We start from the raw sequence: 21,524 nt of genomic DNA, 5'->3' as shown, positions 1-21,524 counted from the left end.
TACTAGTTCTCAAGAACTGGAGCCCAAAGTGGGCTGGACGCAACAATTCCAAACCCAGCTGCCAGCCACCGAAGATGGGGGTGGGGTCCAATGTGAGCCTTTACTCAGCCCCGATCGAGCTGCAGGTCCAACGACCACAGGTCCGACAGACGCGCTGGAAACTAGGGGCGACCGGCCAGGCCGCGAAGTCTGATACAGCTTCAGTTCCGCCCGGCGTCCGCGCCTGGGGGAGGGGCTGGGGCGGGCCCGGAGGGGGCGGAGCCGCGTGACGTCCACCGGGCCGGGACGCGCGGAGGCGGCGGCGCCTCTTCCTGCTGCTGCTGCGCCCCATCCCCCCGCGGCCGGCAGGTTCCAGCCCGTACCCCGCGTCCGCGCCCGCGCCCCCGCCCCCGGGCCCCGCCATGGGCCTCACCGTGTCCGCGCTCTTTTCGCGGATCTTCGGGAAGAAGCAGATGCGGATCCTCATGGGTGAGGCAGATCGAGTGCGCGGCCCGGACCCGGCGCCGGCCTCGGCGCAGCCCTCCCGCCCCCGCGTCCCTCCAGCCCGGCTCACCTGGCTTTCTGACCCCGAGTCACCCACCTCCTAACCCTCCGAGGCCTCTGCTTTGAAACAATCCGGGTCCGCAGCGCCGCCCTCCGGGCCTGAAACCCGGAGCTGCGGGCCTGGGTGGGGTGAAGCTTCCTCCGCCCCAGCCAAGCTGCTAAGAAGGGAGGATTCCGCCCTTGGAGACGACTTTTAAAAGGAGCACGGCCTTCCTCTTGTGCCCCTCACCTCCCAGGCCTGTCCCATCCCTAGCCCACTCTGGGGGCAGCAGTTGGCGCAAGCCACCCAGACTGCCCTCAAGGCCCCGAAGGTAGAGAACAGCGCGCACCTGGAGGCTCCCCGGCTCTCCGCCCCCATCACCATCAGCTGTCCTAGCCTCTACCTTTCCCTTGTCTCTAGGGGGCTCCCTCACTCCCATCTCCATCCCTGTGCCCCTCTCTGTTGCAGTTGGCTTGGATGCAGCTGGCAAGACTACGATCCTGTACAAACTGAAGTTGGGGGAGATTGTCACCACCATCCCCACCATAGGTGAGCCCCGGGATGAGGCAGGGAGGATCTGGGAGCGCTGCGGCGGGCCTTCTCCGGGTCTGCTCCTAGTTCTGCTGAGGCCCTTATCTGGAGCTGACCATGACACCAGATATTGCTACTTGAGAAGTGGGTCACCGTATCTCTACGTGCCCGTTGGTGCGGGAGGCGGGGTAGATGTGGCCTAGCCCCGCCCCATCTGTTGACAGCCAGTCCTCTTGGGTCCAGTTTCCCTTGGCCTTGATCATTGCCTTCTGGTTTTGTGACCCCGTTGAGATCTGAGTAGTTTTTAAGTGAATTCCTTCCTTTTAGGACTTTTCTCACCCACCTCACCCCACCCCATCCCTGTTATCTGCAGGCTTCAATGTGGAAACAGTGGAATATAAGAACATCTGTTTCACAGTCTGGGATGTGGGAGGCCAGGACAAGATTCGGCCTCTGTGGCGGCACTACTTCCAGAACACTCAGGTGGAGTGCGGGGGGGAACTCCCCAACCCCGGGAAAGGAAAAGCTATTAGGATAGGCAGTACGAGCTTTTGGCTAGAGGTAGGGTCCGTAGGCCAGGAAAACCCACTGCCACCCACTTTGACTAGTCTCTGCTCATTCTTCAGAACTCACCTTAGTCTTGTTTTGAGATTAGCCACCTTAGACTTCTGGGAAGCAGTATTCTGAGGCCACACTGCTTGATTTAGCTGTCAGCAAGTGTCTTTCCCTGGTCCTTGCTCATCTTTAGATAGACTGCCTCCTCTGAGGTTGGAAGTTGTATCCTTCCAGGGATTTCTCTAATTTGTGGCAGGACTTATGCAAAGACTTAGTGGAAGTTTACCAGATGAGAAGGGCTGATATAACTAAAGATGGGAGAAGAGAGAAAGGGCCAGATTAGGGTATGACTCAGGAGGGAATGATTGCTTCTCCTTCCTTTCTTCCTTCTCACCCAGGGCCTCATCTTTGTGGTGGACAGTAATGACCGAGAACGGGTCCAGGAGTCTGCTGATGAACTCCAGAAGATGGTAGGTACCCGGAGTCCTAGGAACTGAGCCCTGGGCTTGGGAACAGAACAAACTCTGTGGCGGTGTGAAAGTGTGGGAACTCCCCAAAGGCATCAGAGGCCAGGAATGTGGTTTTTTTGTTTGTGGGCAAAACATGTGTGTCTGTCTCTGTTGGCATAGAACAAAATTTTTTCCATGAATTCTCATGCCTTTACATCTGAGTCTGGAAGATGGAGAGAGGTGGTGAAAAATGGCACCTTACATTCTTGTCTTTTCCACTTAGATATTGTGTCATTTTGCCTAGAGCAGGTTCTCAAATTAGAAGACCTTTTCTAGACTTAAGTTTAGGTGGCCTCAAGTTTATTTATAGCTCCATATCTTATGTTCAGCAATAGACTACCATGATACTGTGTTTTTCCAACAGAAAAGGTAGAAGGTAGAAAGTGGGGGCTTTCCAACACAGCCACCAGAAAGGTACCTGGGGCCACCAATTCTCCCCTCTCACTTCCTCCCCCAGCTGCAGGAGGATGAGCTGCGGGATGCAGTGCTGCTGGTGTTTGCCAACAAGCAGGACATGCCCAACGCCATGCCTGTGAGCGAGCTGACTGACAAGCTGGGGCTACAGCACTTGCGCAGCCGTACGGTGAGAGTCTGCCCCCCTTGCACTGTGCCCTGCCTCTCACAGGAGAGCCACAGCCTGGGGCAAGGATATAAAGGGACCCCTTTTCTGCTGCTGACCTCTTTCTCTCCTCCTTCCCACAGTGGTACGTCCAGGCCACCTGTGCCACCCAAGGCACAGGCCTGTATGACGGGCTGGACTGGCTGTCCCATGAGCTGTCGAAACGTTAACTCGCCAGGGGCAGGCCCCTGCTGCCCGGAAGCTCCCGCGTGCATGCCCGGGATGACCAGACTCCCGGGCTCCTCAGGCAGTGCCCTTCCCTCCCACTCTTCCTCCCCACAGACAGGCCTCTGCTCCTGCTCCTGCCTGCATGTTCTCTCTGTCGTTGGAGCCTGGAGCCTAACTCTCTGGGCACAGAGAGGTCCACTCTCCTGCCTGCTGGGACCTGCGGAAGGGCTTCCTGGCCAAGGCCCCCTCATCCAGAGGAGGAGCAGGGATCTGGGTTTACTTTTGTTTTTTTCTGTTTTGGGTGTACCCTTGGGGCCAGGTTGCGGGGGGGTGGGGGGAGTGAGGGCTCCGGGTGGTGCTATGATGTGGAACTGGATATTGAGTAATAAATTTGCTGTGGTTTGTACTTGGTGTTGTCTGTAACCTAGAAGCAGGATGCTGGGTTCAATGGGTACAAAAAGACATTATGAGGGAGACTCGAAGCAGCTGAGACTGCAGGGCCAACACATATACGCACACACGCACTCGCTGAGCTCCCCTTCTCCCTTCTTATTGGATTGGAAATTCTGTAGGATTTTCAGTAGAGAGAATTTCATTCCTTCCTCTATTCCAGGGAATATTAGCTAATGATAACAGAATCTACTTTCTTGGTTCTGTAAACTACCCATCCTAGCTATACAAAGTAATAGTTTTTCACATTTGCTTTACACACAGTGAAGGTAACGTGCATTAAAAATATTGGTTCCATTGGGTGTGGTGGTACATGCCTGTAATTCCAGTGACTTTGGAGGCTGAGGCTGGAGGATTGCAAGTTCAAAGCCAGGCTCAGTAACTTGGTGAGACCCTGTCTCAAAATTAAAAGGGTCTGGGGATGTGGCTCAGTGGTTAAGTGCCTAAGTACCCTGGGTTCAATCCCTAGTACAAAAAAAAAAAAAAAAAATATATATATATATATATATATATATGTGTGTGTGTGTGTGTGTGTGTGTGCGTGTGTGTATGTATATGTACACATGGAAAGTTTTTGTACAAGGAATTTTCTGAAATGCGCCATATATACCCCAGGCACATTTCAGAAAATGTTTCATCAGAACTGGTCTGAGGCCCAATAATATCCCTCTTTAAAATTAACCAGATGCTTCTGGCACTGGCCAGAATCTAATTGCCTTATTTTACAAAACATTAATGGGATTTCTATCCCATTAATGAGAAACAGGTAACGAAATGGAAGGACGTGGCTATAGTTGCAGGCTATGGTTCTAATCCCTGGTTAGCTCAGTCTACCTCATTGCCTAGAATGACACAGGGAGGCAAATACCAGAGATTCTGGTAGAGTCTAGGGGTTACAGTTCCTTCTGGGCACTGCTGGGACTCTATACCTGAGAAGTCCCCATCTACAGGGAATCAAAATACACGTAAGGAATTGGGTTGTGGGTTATTTGCCATATGGGGCTGATTCTTCCCATCTCCCTTTTGATTCCAGTGAACCTTAAAACCCATCATCACTGCCATCATTTCTCGTTGTCTTTCTCCCATTTTTCTTCATGTTGTTAGTTCCTCCAGGTTCTGGGCTGGGTTTTCTCCTTGAGTTTTGCAAGAAGTGTCCCAAAGATCACTGGACAACATAGCCTCTGTGGGGAAAGGCTGGTATCCTTATTGGCAACTCGGGCTGTCTGCCCAGCCAGCTGATGTGCCCACTAGTACAGCTGGGAGTTGGTAAGGATGGTGTTGGGGGCTCCTCTACCCAGAACACTCCCCTTACCCTGTCCTGAGCCAGTCCTTTTAGACTAATTTGAATAATTCTATCTTCTGGTTGTCTATCTAGGGTTTCCTCAAGCTCCCTACAAACCAACTTCTGAAGACATTTTGGCCTCATCTTCCCAAGGGCTCTAAAAGCTGATGGATTTTTCTTGGGTATCTTCAACTTAAAAAAATACTTGAGGCCACAAGAGAGCCAGGCAGAACCCACTTTCTGGAAAGAAAAAGATCAATTTCTATCCCATTAATGAGAAACAGATAAATGGAAGGACAAGGCTATAGTTGCAGGATATGGTTCTATTCCCCAGTTAGCTCAGCCTACCTCATTGCCTGGAATGACACGAGGAGGCAAATGCCAGAGGCTCTGGACCCTCTTCCCCTGGGCCATGGATTGATGGTGCTGGGCCAGTGCCCTTTCCCCACTGTGTTGGGATAAGAGGCAGCCATCACAGTCACAATGCTCCCGGGTCACAGAGGTGCCAGGCCGTAGGGCAACCTCTTACTGAGAAGTTCCCTCCGGGAACATCTTCTGGTGGGTACTACAGGCCTTATTCCGGGCCTATGGCCTGTGGAACCTCACCACTGGGGGGAAGGCTGGGCCTGTCAGAGTCATCATCTGTGGTACCAGCCTCATGGATGAAATGGAGTGGACACAAAAACATCCCAAGGCAGAAGATCTAAGGATTGGGCTTCTCAACTGGGCAGGAACCTACCTCACCTTTGAAGCATACAAGAATGCAGTCACAACTACTGCAAAGAGTTTGGGCAGAAAACAGGTAACAAGGCAAACGTTTGGAATGGCCAACTTCTGTGTGTGTGTGTGTGTATGTGTGGTAGTGAGGGTGTACTCTCAACCTTACACTTTCCTAGTCCCTGCCATTGCCAAGCCAAGACCCTTCTACTCCAGGCTTTGGCTCATGGGTCTGCACTGCTCCATCTCCTTTCTCTAAACCTACTCCCCAAGGGGAAGCCTCAGCCCTGGTCTGGCTGCCTTGCCCTGTTCTGACTGCTCTCTACTCTCCTTCCCAGCCCAGGGGGTTGTGTCATCACAAAGAGAAGTGGAGAGCCCAGCTGAAGGCAGAACTGTGGGCATCCGGGGGAAGTTGAACCAGTTGAACTGTAGTGCAAGGCCTATGTTTCTATTCTGGTTGTAGTTTAAAAATGGAGTATTCTAGAAGTACTCACAGAGACTAGTTTCCATTTGAGAGAGGACCGTAGGTATCTCTGGGATGGGTGCTGGAGTGAGGCAGGAGCAAAGTCCTCTCCACCTTATAAAAAATTCGACCACAGTGAACTGGCAATTGCATCTCATCAGTTCACTCCTGTCCTACCTGGAGCCAGGCCTTCCTATAAAAACTCTTGCTTTTCTCCTGCCCTGTTAGGGAGGTTACTTATAGGAATGGAGGTTTTAGTTGAGTGTGCAATCAAGGGGCAACAGTAAGGACAAAAGAAGTAAAAGTTAAACCAAAGCTTCTCTTAGAAAATTGGATATTGACAGGAGAAAGGAAGGGAGAAAGGTTACCTTCAATTAGCTAGTGATGAGCATGTAGAACTTCTCTTTAGATCTTGAGGAAACCTATGGCTCCAATGGAGGAGTGGTCCAGAGATCTTTCTATTAGTATTGGTTTGGAGAGTGGAAGAGTCGACAGCAAGGTGACACCAGGGTAGACATGGAGGGGAAGGTGGTTGGTCTTGGTAAGTGTTACCCTTGGTAAGGGTGATAACAAAAGTTATGGTTGTAGGATTTCTTGGTGTAGTTACTTGGCAGTACTGATTTCCCTCTTTTTGCCCCACCCATGCCTCCAGACCTGGGAGCTCCTGGTTAGCAATGAACATGAGACACAGGCTGTAGTACGACTGAAGAGCTTGCAGGGTCTCTATGTTCTGTGTGAGGCAGATGGCACTGTATGTTATGGCCGGCCAAAGAACAGCCACCATGGATGCTTCCTACTCCGTTTTCACCGGAATGGCCAGTGGACCCTCCAGTGTATAGTCTCTGGTCGTTATCTGGAGTCCGATGGTGAGGATGTATTCTGCAACTCCCAGGTCCTCTCAGCTTACCACATGTGGACCCCCCGGCCAGCCCTGCACGTCCATGTGACCCTGTATAGCCCCATCTACCACAGCTATGCCCGGGCTGACCACACTGTGGGCCGCATCTGGGTGGATGCAGCAGTCCCTTGCCTGGAAGAATGTGGCTTCTTGTTGCACTTCCAAGATGGATGCTACCACCTGGAGACCTCTACACACCACTTCTTGTCCCATGTAGACCGGCTGGTTGCCCAACCATCATCACAGACAGCTTTTCACATGCAAGTGCGGCCTGGAGGGCTTGTGGCACTGTGTGATGGAGAAGGGGGCACGTTATATCCACATGGCACACATCTGCTCCTGGGCCTTGGCTCCAATCCCATGAGGGGCCAGGAGTGGTTCATCCTACAGCACTTCCCAACCTGGGTCAGCCTCAGGTCAAAGTCCCGGAAGTTCATTTCAGTCATCTACGGCAAGTGTGGGCCCCAGCACAGCCATGGAGGGAGGAAGGACCTGCTGTTGAAAAGAGAAATTGAGGCCGGTTCTACAAGGGTGTTTTGTTTTGTTTCTTCCAGTACTGAGATTGAACCCAGGGCCTCGTGCATACTGGCAACCACTCTACCACTGAGCTACATCCCAGCCCTTTTTAAATGAATTTTATTTTGAGACAGGGTCTTGCTAAGATGCCTAGGCTGGCCTCAAACTTGTGACCCACCCCTGCCCCAAGAGTAGCTGGGATTACAGGCATGTGCCACCAGCAGCAAGGATTTTTGAATGTGCTCATCAGGAAGATCATGGTGTCCAAAGGGCAGGGCTTCTTGTGGAGTAGAAAAGAACAAAGAAGCAGGGATATGGGGATTTGGGGAAAAGTCATTTGAGTTAGACTATGGTCCAACATAGGTGATCAAAGTTGAGAGGGGAAATTAGGGGGAAGCTCAGTAATAGACATGAAGTAGGAGCCAGACTTGAATTCTAATGACATACACTTCCTCTACAGATGGTCAGGTGTGTGCTACCTCTGAGCACTTGACCCCAATGTCATTGTTCCAGTTTGAATGTGACTGTGAGAACCCTACCTTGCAGCTTCGTTCAGCCAGTGGCTTCTACCTAGCCCAGGTAAGACCTAGGCTTTCAAAACAAGAAACCATAAGCTCTGTGCTTACTAGACACACTTCCTCCTTCTCCAAGGCAGATGACTAGATGGCAAGATGAGCAGTGGAGGCCCTTGCCTGATAAACATTCATTTCAACCCTCTTTTTAAAAAATCAACTTTATTGAGGCATAACTTGAACATGTTAATTTATATAATGTATATGTTGTATATATGTTGTATTGAATATATTATATAGCCTATATGTTTATTATACGAGTAAAATATACCCACTTTAAATATAAAATTCAGAAGACCTTAGCAAATGTATACACCATACAATCATGCCACAAGTTACAGAATATTTCTACCACCATAAAAATTCACTTCTGTCCCCTCATATTCCATTTACCTCCGCCTGCAACCTCCCACACCACTGATCTGTGTTCTGCCATTATGGATTATACTTGCCCACTCCAGAATTTTCATATAAAGGCTCTTATATGGTGTGTATACTTCTTTTGAATAGCATAAGATTATTAAGACTCACCCATGTTGTTGCATGTATCAGTAGTTCATTCTCTCTCTCTTTTTTTTTTTTTGCTGATTAATATTCTCTAATACTACTTATAAACATAATTTGTTTATTCATTCATTTGTCCATAAACATTTGGGTTGTTTCCACTTTGAGATATGATGAATAAAACTGCTATGTGCGTCTGTATACAAGTCTTTTGTGAGCCTTTGTAATTATTTATTAGGGGTAAATACCTACAGGTAGAATAACTGGGTCATAAATCTGTGTTTAACTTTATGAGACAATGTCAGCCAGCACAGGGGCTGGCATAAGCCTATAGTCCCAACAACTTGGGAGGTAGAAGGATCATAAGTTCAGGGTCAGCCTTAGCAACTTAGCCAGATCCTGCCTCAAAATTTAAAAATGGGAGGGGTTGGAAATATAGCTCAATGGTGAAGCAGCCATAGGTTCAATTCCCAATACCACAAAAAAGAAAAAGTCAGTTTTCTAAAGTAACTATACCATTTTGCACTTTTACCAGTAATTTATGAGGGCTCCAATTGTTCCATATTTTCACCAACACTTAATAGTTCCTGTATTTTTAATTATAGCCACTCTAGTGGGTGTGTAAGGACATCTTATTATGGGTTTAGTTTGAGTACACATTACAATCAGTCATGTGCTGGTTGGTCATTTGTATATCCTTGTGAGGTATCTGTTCAAATCTTTTGCCCATTCATTATTGGAATAATGCCAGGTTGGAAGGGGTCTTTATATATTCTAAACTCAAGTCCTTTGACAAATAAATGTATTATAAATATTTTCTCCCAAACTATGGTTTTTCTTTTCATTCACTTAATAGTGTCTTTCAAAAGCAAGTTTTTAATTTCAATGAAGTCCCATTTATCAATTTTAAAATATTTACTGCTTCTTTTTTGTCCCGAGAAATTATTGCCTGCTCCAATGTTATAAAGAATTTCTCTAAACTATTCTTCTAGATATTTTATAGTTTAACTCTCACTTTTATGTCTATGATCCATTTCAAAATGATTTTGGAGTCAGGGCCAAGGTTTGTTTTTCCCTTTATAATATCCTGGTCCCTCTTTTATGCTGTGCTCTGGGATACAATACAGCCTGGGGAAAGTGGGAGAACTGAGGTCCAACACGCCTTCCAAAAGGATATGAAAGCATAAAGCATGCTTTGGGGTAGGATGTACAAGAGGTCCAGAAATAAAAATAAGGGAAGAAAGCTGAAATTGTGGGTCCTTACTCCTGGTTCCTATTCTCTGGTATCCAGAGGCGACATAGGTCAGTGATAGCTGATGGTCACCCGATGGAGTCTGACACCTTCTTCCGTGTGCACTGGAATTGTGGCAAGATTATCCTGCAGTCTCCCAATGGGCGCTTCTTGGGCATTGCAGCCAATGGCCTGCTGATGACCAATGCCACCATTCCAGGTGAGCTGGGCTGCCCTATTGCCAGGTTATTCCAAGTCAGGGATGCTTTATCAAGGAGCTGAAATGTGACTTTTTTTCAAAGATTTAGGTCCACATAGCCACTCAGTCACTGAATTTTTATCATCTCTTAAGCAAATTACCACTTTGAGCCTCAGTTTTATTATCTATAAAAATGAATATGATATTCACTCTGCTGCCTCACAGGGTTGTCATGAGCATTAGATAGGTAAACAAATCCCAAAGGAAAGAAGAATATTCAAATTTCTTGGGTTCCACACTGTGCTAGGTGCTCTCAAAAACATTTCATAAGCACCCTAACATAAGTAACAGGTGTTCACTACATGTTAAGACATTAACAATATCCTCCTTCAGTTAGGATTCCCTTCCTGCTTCCATTTGGGAAAACATCTAGAGACAGTCCATCCAGATGTCTCCTCCCTGTTTCTTTCAGGTCCAAACGAGGAGCTGGGGATTCGATTTGCCAACCGGCCTTTCCTTGTTTTGCGAGGTCGGTATGGGTATGTGGGCTCCTCATCAGAGCATGACCTCATACAGTGCAATATGGATGAACCTGACTGCATTCACCTCCTGCCCTGCCGCCAGGGCATCTACCACTTCCAGGGTGGGTAATTGCTTTTCCCCATCCCGAGGTTCACACACAGCCCATGCTTTAGCCCTAGCCCAGATTTAAGGGCTGCCACTAAGGGCCTGCTCATCATTCATCAGAAAAGGGAAAAACCAAGCCAGGCACAGTGGCATATGCCTATAAGCCCAGGGACTTAGGAGACTAAGACAAGAGGATCCCAAGTTCAAGGCCAGCTTCAACAACTTGGCACGACCCTAAGTAACTTAGCAAGACCGTTTCTCAAAATAAAAAAATAAAAAGGGCTGGGGATGTAGCTCAGTGGTAAAGCGCCCCTGGCTTCAATCCTTGGCACCAAAAAAAAAAAAAAAAAAAAAAAAAAAAAAAAATGAAAACTGTGTTTTTGATTATTTTTGTACTTCAAGTTTCCAGAGTGGGTTAGCAAATCAGGAACCAGTGGGCCTCCTGCTGACCCTCCTGCATTTCTGTAGAAGGACCTACCAACCCAGGCAGGATAGGGCCACTAGGGGAGGGTAGCACCTCTCCAGGAAGCCCCCTCAAAGGCTACACTGCTGGAGGACTCCCCTCCAAACAGCCCACCAACCTGAGCTCTTCCCTCCCCAGCACAGGGTGGATCCTTCTGGTCAATAACATCCTTTGGCTCTTTCCGCCCTTGGGGAAAGTTTGCCCTCAACTTCTGTATAGAACTTCATGGAAGCAACTTGCTCACAGTGCTGGCACCCAATGGTTTTTACATGCGAGCCGACCGAAGTGGCACCCTATTGGCAGACAGCGAAGACGTTACCAAAGAGTGTATCTGGGAATTTTAGGTAAGGGGAGAGTAGGTAGGGACTTGGGACAAGGGGAGCAGAGTGAGGAGATGGATGGGAGGCGTGTGATGGAGACACCAAAATGCACTACTGGACTGATTTTTGTCCAAGGTTTTATTAACTCCAGACATTTATTCCAAATCCATACCATTCCTTATGGACTTCTAAACCTGGATTATCTAGAGAGGAGAGAAGAAACCACATCTAGACTATACCACAGAGTGAGGTGTGCTTACCTATCTCTCCTTTATAAAATGCAGAATTTGCCCTATTAGAGGGATACATGAATGACTTTTGAAGATGTGTATAGGTGAAAAAATATGTTTTTTATTCTGTGTACTTTTTATCCCTATCCATGGGTCCCTGGCTCTCTAATATTTATCTGTAGCCCTGATCCTCCTCCAGAACTCTAATCTCATCTCTCTCCTGAAGGGATGAAAGTTAAGTCAACTTCCTCCTGCCAGTCCCAAAAATTCAGCATAGCTGAAATCAACACCTCAGTCTCCACTCCTGAAATGATTCTTTCTTCTACAGTCTGGTTTTTTTCTGGTCATCTCGGGCTCTGCCAAACCAGATGCTCAGGCTCAGGACCTCAGTACTGTCTCTGCATTGCTCCATTGGCTCCCTTCATCCAACTGCCAATTCTCAAGTACTTCCTTAGCAAAGCCTCTTGAGTGCTTGCTGCTTCATAATTACCCTGGCAGTTCCAGGCTTTTCATCAAAAGCCTGCCCTGATCCCATTGCTCCTCAGAGCTGCTCCCAGTCCCCAGATCCACCCCCACCCAATCCCTTTACTTTCCTAATGTGCAGCTTCCCTTTTTACTGTTCTTCCTTTACAGCTCTCCAGGGCACCTTGTTACACTTAGTCCTGTCCCTTCACAATCAGCTACTTTCCTGGCTTGGAAAGTCACAGGATGTTGTAGAAATCACTTTGGTTTTGACATCAGACGGACCTTGAATCAAGAGATAGTAAGCTAACTCTGTGACCTTAAGGAAATAGCTTTCACACTTTCAGGCCTCCCATGCTCCCTGTAAAATGGGAACTGCTACTCCATAAGTATTATGAAGGTTAAATATCAGTCTGCATCTAAATATGGACACTGAGTATATATTCAATCTCTTCCATTTTCTGCCAGTTTTCTACACAAACCCTTTACTATGGTCAAACTGGGCTTCAGCTTTCTTACCTATTTCATGAAGAGTTTAGATTGAACTACATTTCTCAGGCTCCTTCTAAGCCTCACATTCTAGTAGGCAGTATATTGTAGTGGTCATTTCTAGTCTGAGACCTGGACTCTATATAGACTTTTTATCAATTCAACTTTGTTGCTTGACTTTAGGCAAATGAACTTCTCAAAGCCTGTTTCTTGTGGGTGAAATAGGAACCTAATATTGACTTGGTAGGATAGTTATAAAGATTGCATGAGATAATAAATGCAAAATGTTTGGTGAAAGTTGGCACCTAGCACACCCTCATTCTATCAGAAATCTCCAATTCAGTTTAAATTCTTAATAAACTAGAGCTAGGTATGTAGCTCAATGGTAAAGCATGCACCTAGCATTCTTGAGGCTCTGGGTTCTATCCCCAACAACAAAACAAAACAAAACAAACAAAAGACAAATTCTTAGTAAATTATCTTTCCTGTTGACTTTGGTATTCCTCTGAACATCCATGGGGGGTGTTTTTTTTTTCCCATCACTAATAAAAACATTCCTACCTTTTCCTATAAGTTAATGTCACATATATCTGGTGCTTATCACTCATGAAGGATGGGACAAATCATTTTATTCCCTACTCCCCCATAGGATCTTACCCAATATTCTCCTAAAAGTTAGAAATGACTACAAATCACAGACAACTAAAAGTTTTTGTTTCCTCTTCCCTCCCCAGGCCAACAGGATGCCACCTGCAAAACTCCAAATCCTCCAGAAAAAAACTACTGCACTAAAGAGAACAGGAACCCCAGAGTCAAGATCCGAGAGAATATCTGTTACACACCTTTTCCTACCCAGTTTAGCAAAACACCTGTTTTGAGCAACAATACATCACAACAGGCCACCCAAAAAATCTTTGTGTGCATCTGACTCAGAAGAGAGTAGGGGTAGGGTTGAGGGTGGTGACTAAGTTTCCAGACTGCTGTTAAGTTCCATCCAGGAGAAGGGAGACCAGATGGTAACCAGTTCTTCACTCATCTTTCTCATCACTACCCAAAACCACTAATCTTTTCCCACTGATCCCATAAGGATCCAGTCTTGCTCTGAAGGATTCAGGATCCAGATATGGTTCAGAACAAATGAAGGATTGTTAATCCTGTGGGCATAGGGTAATGGTAATGGTGATAACCCTTTACACCTGAATAGCCCACCCTCTCATCTCCCTTGACTGCAGTTCAACAAACTTCCCTGTCCTATCATTACCTTTGATCCAGTGATGTGGACCAGACTGTGCTTCCTCTACCATTTCTCACCTTTCACAGGGAGCTGACATTCTTTGTTTTTTTTTTTTTTTTTTTTTTTTTTTTTTTTGGCGGTACTGGGGATCAAACCCAGGGTGTTGTGCTTGCAAGGCAAGCACTCTACCGACTGAGCTATCTCCCCAGCCCAGGAGCTGACATTCTTTGCCGAAGGTTCCATGCCTATTTGCAAAAGAGCTTCACCTCTAACTCAAATTTTCTGACTCTGATGTTCACTATTCTTTCCAGCAAAACAGGATCTCCAAAAACATCTGTCATTCCTGCACTGTCTTTATAGTTTGGGCCTTTATCTACTTAACAACTACCCTCCTAATGTTTTTATTGACACAGACTCAAATACATTTATTTAGAAAGTAATATTTTATCATTACAATAAGGAAAAAAAAACCCAAATGACTTGCCATAAGTAGAAAGTGACTATAAAAATAAATACAATGAAAACAAAATGATGTTATCAAATCCCAGTTAGATTCCTCCCCTCTGCCCAAGGTTCCCTTTTTTCTTTAAGGAGGAGTTTAACAATTGTTAAATAGGTGCTAAACGAATCAAAATGAATTTTTTTTTTATGCAACTAGATTGGAAAAGAGGTTAAAAAGGGAACAATTTTCTCAACTTCTGACTTTTGCTATTATTTAAAGCAGTGGCCACACAACTCCTAAAATATTTCCAAACATCAGCAGTAATGCCTGTCTCCCACTTTGGGAAAATTGCCCCATACCATAACACATGTCTGATTTTTAAGTCTCTTGAGAAGAAAAGGTTGAAACTAGAATATAAGAGAGACTCAGTTTGGATAGAAGAAAATGACCTAAGTCTGTAGTAAATTTCTCCTCAAGAAACTTGAAAAGAATTTGCCAGGCACAGTGGTAATCCCAGCTACTTGGGAGACTGAGGCAGAAGGATGGTAAGTTCAAGGCTGGCCAGATCAACTTAGGGAGACCTCATCTCAAAATGAAAAATAAAAGGACTGGGGGTATATCTAGTGGTAGAGTGCCTAAGTGAAGGTTGAAAGTACTAGATTAAGGCATCTACTTTCCTAGAGAGCTTTAAGCACAGGACACTGTGGGGCTTATGGAACATGCCTGTAGTTCTAGCACTTGGGAGGCTGAGGCAGAAGAATCCCTTGAGCCCAGGAGTTTGAGACCAGCCTAGACAGCATAGTGAGGCTTGCCCTTCTCTTTAGCTGGGCACAGTTACCCACATCTGTTATCCCAGTGGCTTGGGAAGCTGAGGCAGGAGGATAACAAGTTCAAAGCCAGCCTCAACAACTTAGCAAGACTCTAAACAACTCAGTGAGACCCTGTCTAAATAAAATATAAAAATGGACTAGGGATGTGGCTTCGTTATTTATTAAACACTCCTAGATTCAGTCCCTGGTACTAAAAAAAAAAAAAAAGTAAGTCCTAACTAAAGAGATAGAAACTTGGAAGTCATCTAATGCAGAATCTCTTCCTTAGCATTCCATAAATACATACACACACTCAGATGCACAGGTGTGTGTGTGCATAGTGATACACGTATATGCATGTGCACACACACATCCGCACACAATCTTACGCCCAGTTTCCCACAAGCAGTTATCTGTCTTTGCCTAAAGGAGCCGTGGGACCTCAGCTGAGACAACACCTTCATTGCTGGTGTCAGTCCTGTGCTGTGTAGATTGTCACCCCATAAAATCTTGCCTATTTCCCTGGGCACTTCTGTCCAGCAGGACTTCCCCCTTGAAAGTCGAGAAGGAAGGACAGTGACAGGGTGTGCCCTATTACTCTGTAAAGTACATTCTTGAACTGTTATCCCATAGAACCTTCTGTACTGCTGGAAATGCTTTATGACCTTTTCTGTCCAGTATTGTAGGCACAAGCCACATGTGGCATTTGAAATGTGGTTTGTGAGAGCAAGGAGCTGAATTGTTCATTTTATTTCAAGTGAATTACATTTAAGTGGCTACATGTTGCCAGTCACTAGTTACTGAAAAGCATAGCATTGGGTTATTTGTTAATAAAAAGATCTCTTGAGTGACAACTTCTGGATCAGTACCTGCCCCCCTGCCCCTGTTGGGAGTAAACAAACATGTCTCCACTCCTCCATCCTCAACCCTCTTGGCACTGTCACTATTTATCCTCTGACCTTTCAAAGGGAAAGAATTTGGAGATATGAGCTCATTCATCTTTCCGAATATTCCCTTCTTCACCTTTTCTCTGTTTTCCTCCCTTTCCCCACATCCCAAGACTCCACAGGAAGGTCCTAGAGCTTTCTCTGCAGGGAGACAGACTTGAGAAAATTCAGAACTTACTGCCAAGAAGAACCAATCAAACACTCCCTTAAGTATGTATGAATGGAAAAGCAGGATACGAAAAATGCCATTTCTACTCTATTTGCCGTGATGACAAAAATACACATGTATCAGGGAATCAATGTCTATTTTCTTAAACTAAGGAATTATAGTACATTTTCTTAGATGTGGATATGGTATTGTGGTTATGTAAGAAAAGTTCCTTATTTTCCTTATTTTTTGGAGATGCTTGCTGGAGGACTTAGAAATAAAATGCCAGGATGTAACATCAGTGTGCGTGTGTGTACACATGCATATGCAGACTTTTTTTTTTTTGGTACCAGGGATTGAACCCAGGGGTGCTTAACCACTGAACCACATCCCCAGTCCTTTTTTATATTTTATTTCGAGACAGGGTCTTGCTAAGTTGCTTAGGGACTTGCTACGTTGCTGAGACTGGCTTTGAACTTGTTATCCTCCTACCTCAGCCCCCTGAGTGGCTGGAATTACCAGTGTGCACCACAGCGCTCAGCTTATATGTAGACATTTAATTAGCCAAACATATACATACATATATACAAACAGACACACACACACACACACACACACACACACACACACACAGTACATATATGAAAACATACATGGGTTAGATCGATGCATGCATATGTAGGTAAATACATTGATTGGATACACACATATAAACACTGGATAATTATTAAACATTGGGGTGGGCATATTGGTGTTCACAGGGAAAAACAATGCAACAAGAACTACTGCTAATTTAAAATGTGTTTTATTATTGCCACGTGGAGGCCTCTTAAAGCCAGTGTGAGTAGTGGGTGGGTGCTGCCTCTCCAGCCCCTCCAATCACATTATGTGCAGGAGGGGCAGCGAGGCAGGGCCAGGCAAGGTCCACACAGGAGTGGGGAGCCACGGGAAGGAGGAAGGCATGGCAATCTGTGTGGGCAAGATGGTAAGGACAATGGGCAAGATGGCATCAGAGCCTACCCCATTTTCACATTCTAGGTCTCTTGCTTCATTTCAAGCTTTACTGTAGTGGGGAGCCAGGCCAGAGCAGGGCCTGAGGGGCACCAAGACTGGGGTGGGGGCAGTAGAAGGAAGTAGGGAATCAGGGAATGCAGCTGAGAGGACAAGTAGCCTGCAGGACAGAGAGGAGAGCTTGAGCTAACTGCTCCCCATCCTCTCCTCAGTCACTGAGTGGGAGGGGCTGAGACATTCATTCCCTACCCTGAATATATACACTCAAATCCCAATCCCACTTCCTTCCACCCACTATAACTCTCAATGGTACTGTAGACTCAGGGGGTACTAGTGTCCCCAACTTTGTGAGTCAAGCAAGGAATGAGGAAAGCTATGTTGTGGTTAATGACCCCAAATGGAGATCCATACCTTCCTGTGGGCTTAGAAGTCAGTCAGCTCTCCCCATACCCTGCAGGATTGAGGCCTGGCCTCAGTTCTTACCCCAGCAGGGCTGGAGACAGGCTTGAAGTGGAGTGTCACTCAGACACCTGTTTGATGCTGTCTGCAAGCACAACTGAGACCAGGAGGGACCCAAAGATTCCAGGGTTGGCAGAGCTACTGTGGGCACACTGCCAGGCGACTGCTAGAAAAAAGCAAAAGGAGACCCTCAGCTGCCAATGAGCCTTAATGTTTTGAATGCCTGGGATCCCAGGACCACCTTCTTCCTAGACTGTGTCCTGAACAACTTCGGAGGATGCCATTCACATAGTTGGCTAGGGAATGGCACTGTCTGTAAGTTGGCACTGTGGAGAATCATGGATCCCAGCTCAGGCCTTCACCAGAACTGGGAGAGGCAGTGAGCCCTTTGGTCTTCCCAGTTCACAAGCTCCCCTCCTCCCAAGTACCTGTGCAGAGATGATCCCTGGGGATACCCTTGGTACAGTCAGATCCTGAGAAGCACCTACAAAGTGAAGGTGGATCCACTCAGAGGGAGGGATTATGGTTGGGAGCAGAGGGAGTATGGTGAAAGATGGTTTTCGATGCAGAGGGGTTCCAGGAAAGGCAGCAACTTCTTGCAGGGATGGGAGGAGATGGATGTCACAACCATGAACTGTCCCTTCCCAAGGAAAAGCCTTGAGAAACCAAAAAGAAAGACTAAATCCCAGGGAAGGTTCTGGGAACAGTGCAGCCTTTAAGAGCAGGGACTATGAGTGCCCAGTATCCGGCATAGAGCCTGGTACATGGGAGGTACAATGTAAATGTTGGATGGATGACGGATGGATGGATGGATGGATGGATGGATGGATGGATGGATGGAAGAATGGGTGGATGATGGGTGGATGGAAGGATGCATGGGAAGGACTGAAGAATGTTAGATGGATATGCACAGAAATCACCTGGCAACTGCATTTCCCACTTCAGCTTCTCTTGCCTGCGCCATTTGGCTCTTCTGTTAGAAAACCAGACCTGAGGGAAAATAGGGACCATGTAACTGGCTGTGCTCTTTGTGTCACCTGGCACCTGCTGCTGTCACCTGAGGCACCTGGCACCTGGCCTGGACTCAGAATGCAGAACCTTCTTCCATCCTGATGTCCTCCCTCCCTACTCTGACCTTTGCTGTCTGTCCCCTTCCTCAACTCAAAGGCTTGGCGTGGGAAAGAGAGAACAATCAGCAGGCAGGGAACAAGGAGGGCTTCATTTCTGATTTTTGCTCCAAACAGGTTTATTTCCACCTTCTTGTCCCCTTCTCTGCCTCACCAGAAGCCATAGCTCTGGCCAGTACAGACTCTTCCTCCCTATGGTCGGTTCATTCTGTATCACAGAACTCACTTACCCTCACCGTGTCCACAGGCAGAGATGTGGCAGCAGCCAGTTTTCCACGGGCCACTGAATCAGGATACTGCCCACGCTGGAACTCTGGAGAGATGGAGGCTCACACAGCAAGGGCACAGGGAGGGAGCAAGACTTGGGTCTTCCCATCAGGCCCCACTCCCCACCTGCTATAACCCTAAACTGTCTTCCTTCCAAAGCAGGAGACACCAACAGCCTGAACTTCTCAGTCTTTGACCACAGGCCTCAAGGCTGCTGCCCCCATGTCACACCAAGAACCCTCTAGCCCACATCCACCCCAGCCCAATACCTTTCTCCAATGCCTCTGCTTGGCCTGGGGAGAAGATAGTCCGATTTCGGTGGCTGGTCCCTGGGGTGGGACCCTGGGGATCCTCTGAGCCACTATGTGGAATGGAAAGAGTTGGAGCCAAGACAGCTGCAAAGGAGGACAATGTTTTGAGATGGTCTGTGTTGGTGAGTTCTCTGACCAGACAGGCTCTCTGAGTCCCTGGCACTGTAGGAATGTGACAGCATGGGTATAAGAGGAGAGCCAAGCTGGAGCATTCAATTACTTGGGGGTTACTTCAGGGAGCCTTGATGGGAAATGTACTCAGTACCATGATTGTGTTTGGGGAAAACAGCAAGTTTAGTCCCAGTTTGCACAATCCCATAGAACATGTAGATGCTCTGAGAAGCTATGTATAAGGCAGAGGGAGGGTGTAGAAGACCTAGTCCTGGGTCTTCCTCAGCAGATCCTGTGAACCTAAGAGCTAGGGGACCTACATTCCATTCCATGACCTGCCAGCAAGTGACTGATGACCTTGGGTAAGTCATCCTACTTCTCTGAACCTCAATTTCTTTTGTGCCAAGAGAGAATAAAACTCTTTATCAGGCCCTCCTGATCAGGTTGTTGGGAGGGTGATCCAAAAAAGAATGAGAGCCAGGTGTGGTGGTGCACACCTGTAATGCCAGTGACTTGGGAGAATCACAAGTTCAAAACCAGCCTCAGCAACTTAGTGAGGCCCTAAGCAACTTAGCAAGACCCTGTCTCAAAATAAAATACAAGAAGGACTGGGGATGTGGCTCAGCAGTTAATGCCTCTAGGTTCAATCCTGATACAAAAAAGAAAAAGAAAAAAAAAAAAAAAAAAAAAGGAACAAAGAAGAATGAGAATGAGAAAAGTATTTTAAGAGTCATAAAATACTGAGGATTTGGCTCTGATTATTCCTGGGGGCAACTTCAAACCTACCTGGTGACCTGAGCTGTGACCAGTGCAGTCTTTGGTTTTCCTGTAGCACCCTCAGGACTCGATTAATGGAGGAGACCTGGAAGTGTTTGGGTGTTTAGTGGGGAGATGGTGTATAGACCCAGGACTGCATCTGAGGATAGTCCCCCAATATCCCTTCTGTCTCCACCCACACCTCATTCCCAAGGGCAACCTCCTCGCTATCCCTATGCTTTCTTCTCACAAACCACCACTTTTCAAAAGAGAAAGTCTTGGGCCAGAAGATGCAGGTACCAAGTAAAAAGGGATCTTTTTAAAAAATAGACTTTTAGTTGCCAATAGAGCTTTATTTTATTCATTTATTTATATGTGGTGCTGAGAATCGAACCCAGTACCTCACACATGCCAGGCAAACGCTCTACCACTGAGCTATGACCCCACCCCTAAAATGGGATCTTGATCTCCCCAAACAAAAGTCTATTTATCAGCCCCAGTGCAGAGATGGTGGTCACTTACACTGGGAGTCTTGTCCTGCGTGCAAAGCCCTTCAGCACAAAGCTGGCGTTGGATCTCCCAGGCAAAAAGAGCTGGATACTGGTCTTTAAGCTGGGCAATTCGAGCCACCACAGGGGGTGTGGCCAGACGTGGCTTGCTTCCCCCAATACCCTTGGGTTCCAAGATACCCGTGCGGTAGTAACGCCCTAGAATCTTGCTCACACAGCCATTTGATACCTGAATCAGGTGAGAAGCAAGGACAGTTAAGACATGTTGGGGAGAAGGAGGGTGAATGACCTTAGGATAGAAGGAGGCTACAAGGCAAAGCAAGGCTTACTGGATCAGGCCATGGATTTGAGGGTCCTGCCTCACATTTGCATTTCCTAAAGCTCCCCTTACCAACCTTCAAAAGGGTCTTCTAGAAAGTAGCCCAAGCCCCAAAGACTCTTGCTTCAGAAGGGCTTTCTCTCATTGATTCATGTGCCCACCTCTGGGTGAAGGTTCTGGCATTACCTTAAGGCTCCGTGAAATGTCGCAGGGCCGCACGCCGCTGACTGCTAGCTGCACGATCTGCTGCCGGGTGTCCAGAGGCAGCGGCCGACCGTTCACAAAAAGTCCCCCCAGCTGATTCATGCTGCTGATCCCTGGGCATGAGAAGGAAGCATCCACACCCTGCGTCCTCCCAGGCCCCCACACACCTTGGCAAAGAGTCACTCAGATCCCTCCTGCCTGACTTGCCACTACAGAGTAAGTCTGACCCCAGGAGACTTCTCCCCTCCTGTTCCCAGGACCTCAGATCAGGCCACTTCTTTGGGGAGCTGCCTCATGGATGAATCTTTGCTCCTTGACCAAATCTTTCCTTAGCTCAGAAGAGTCTTGTGCTGACTCTCCTGGTCTAAGGAAAGCAGGGTGGAACAGAGAGAATGATTGGAAAAGAACTTCTTCCAGAACATTGGCCAAGGGCAGATGAAATCATGTTGATGAAAGTGAAGTCCTGAAATACCCCTCTGTCTCTGAACTTCCTCCTCCCCATTCTTTCCATTTCTCTCGGGCTCCTTACCATCCTGCTGCAT

At 47.0% G+C, this 21,524-nt stretch overlaps 3 protein-coding genes across 3 annotated transcripts; 2 read left to right on the top strand and 1 right to left on the bottom strand.

The window, feature by feature from the left end:
• The first annotated feature begins 275 nt into the window (after positions 1-275).
• On the top strand, positions 276-3,311 carry Arf5 (ADP ribosylation factor 5). The gene is made up of 6 exons (XM_047561598.1): positions 276-468; positions 992-1,072; positions 1,428-1,537; positions 2,008-2,079; positions 2,576-2,701; positions 2,821-3,311. The coding sequence occupies exons 1-6, from the start codon at positions 402-404 to the stop codon at positions 2,905-2,907; spliced, it is 543 nt and encodes a 180-aa protein (XP_047417554.1). The 5' UTR covers positions 276-401; the 3' UTR covers positions 2,908-3,311.
• Positions 3,312-4,934: 1,623 nt separating this feature from the next.
• On the top strand, positions 4,935-11,171 carry Fscn3 (fascin actin-bundling protein 3). The gene is made up of 6 exons (XM_047562319.1): positions 4,935-5,439; positions 6,470-7,166; positions 7,692-7,810; positions 9,599-9,758; positions 10,210-10,380; positions 10,966-11,171. Exons 1-6 carry the CDS (start codon positions 5,296-5,298, stop codon positions 11,169-11,171), a joined length of 1,497 nt encoding a protein of 498 aa, XP_047418275.1. The 5' UTR covers positions 4,935-5,295.
• Positions 11,172-16,737: 5,566 nt separating this feature from the next.
• Positions 16,738-21,524, bottom strand: Pax4 (paired box 4). The gene is made up of 10 exons (XM_047562104.1): positions 21,512-21,524; positions 20,965-21,095; positions 20,473-20,688; positions 19,981-20,056; positions 19,042-19,167; positions 18,736-18,818; positions 18,299-18,368; positions 17,807-17,862; positions 17,403-17,544; positions 16,738-16,877 (listed from the first exon to the last, which is right to left on the bottom strand). The coding sequence occupies exons 1-10, from the start codon at positions 21,522-21,524 to the stop codon at positions 16,738-16,740; spliced, it is 1,053 nt and encodes a 350-aa protein (XP_047418060.1).

The sequence above is a fragment of the Sciurus carolinensis genome, chromosome 8 (assembly GCF_902686445.1).
Source record: "Sciurus carolinensis chromosome 8, mSciCar1.2, whole genome shotgun sequence".
NCBI classification, from domain to species: Eukaryota; Metazoa; Chordata; class Mammalia; order Rodentia; family Sciuridae; genus Sciurus; species Sciurus carolinensis.
This window is presented reverse-complemented; position numbering and strand designations above follow the sequence as displayed.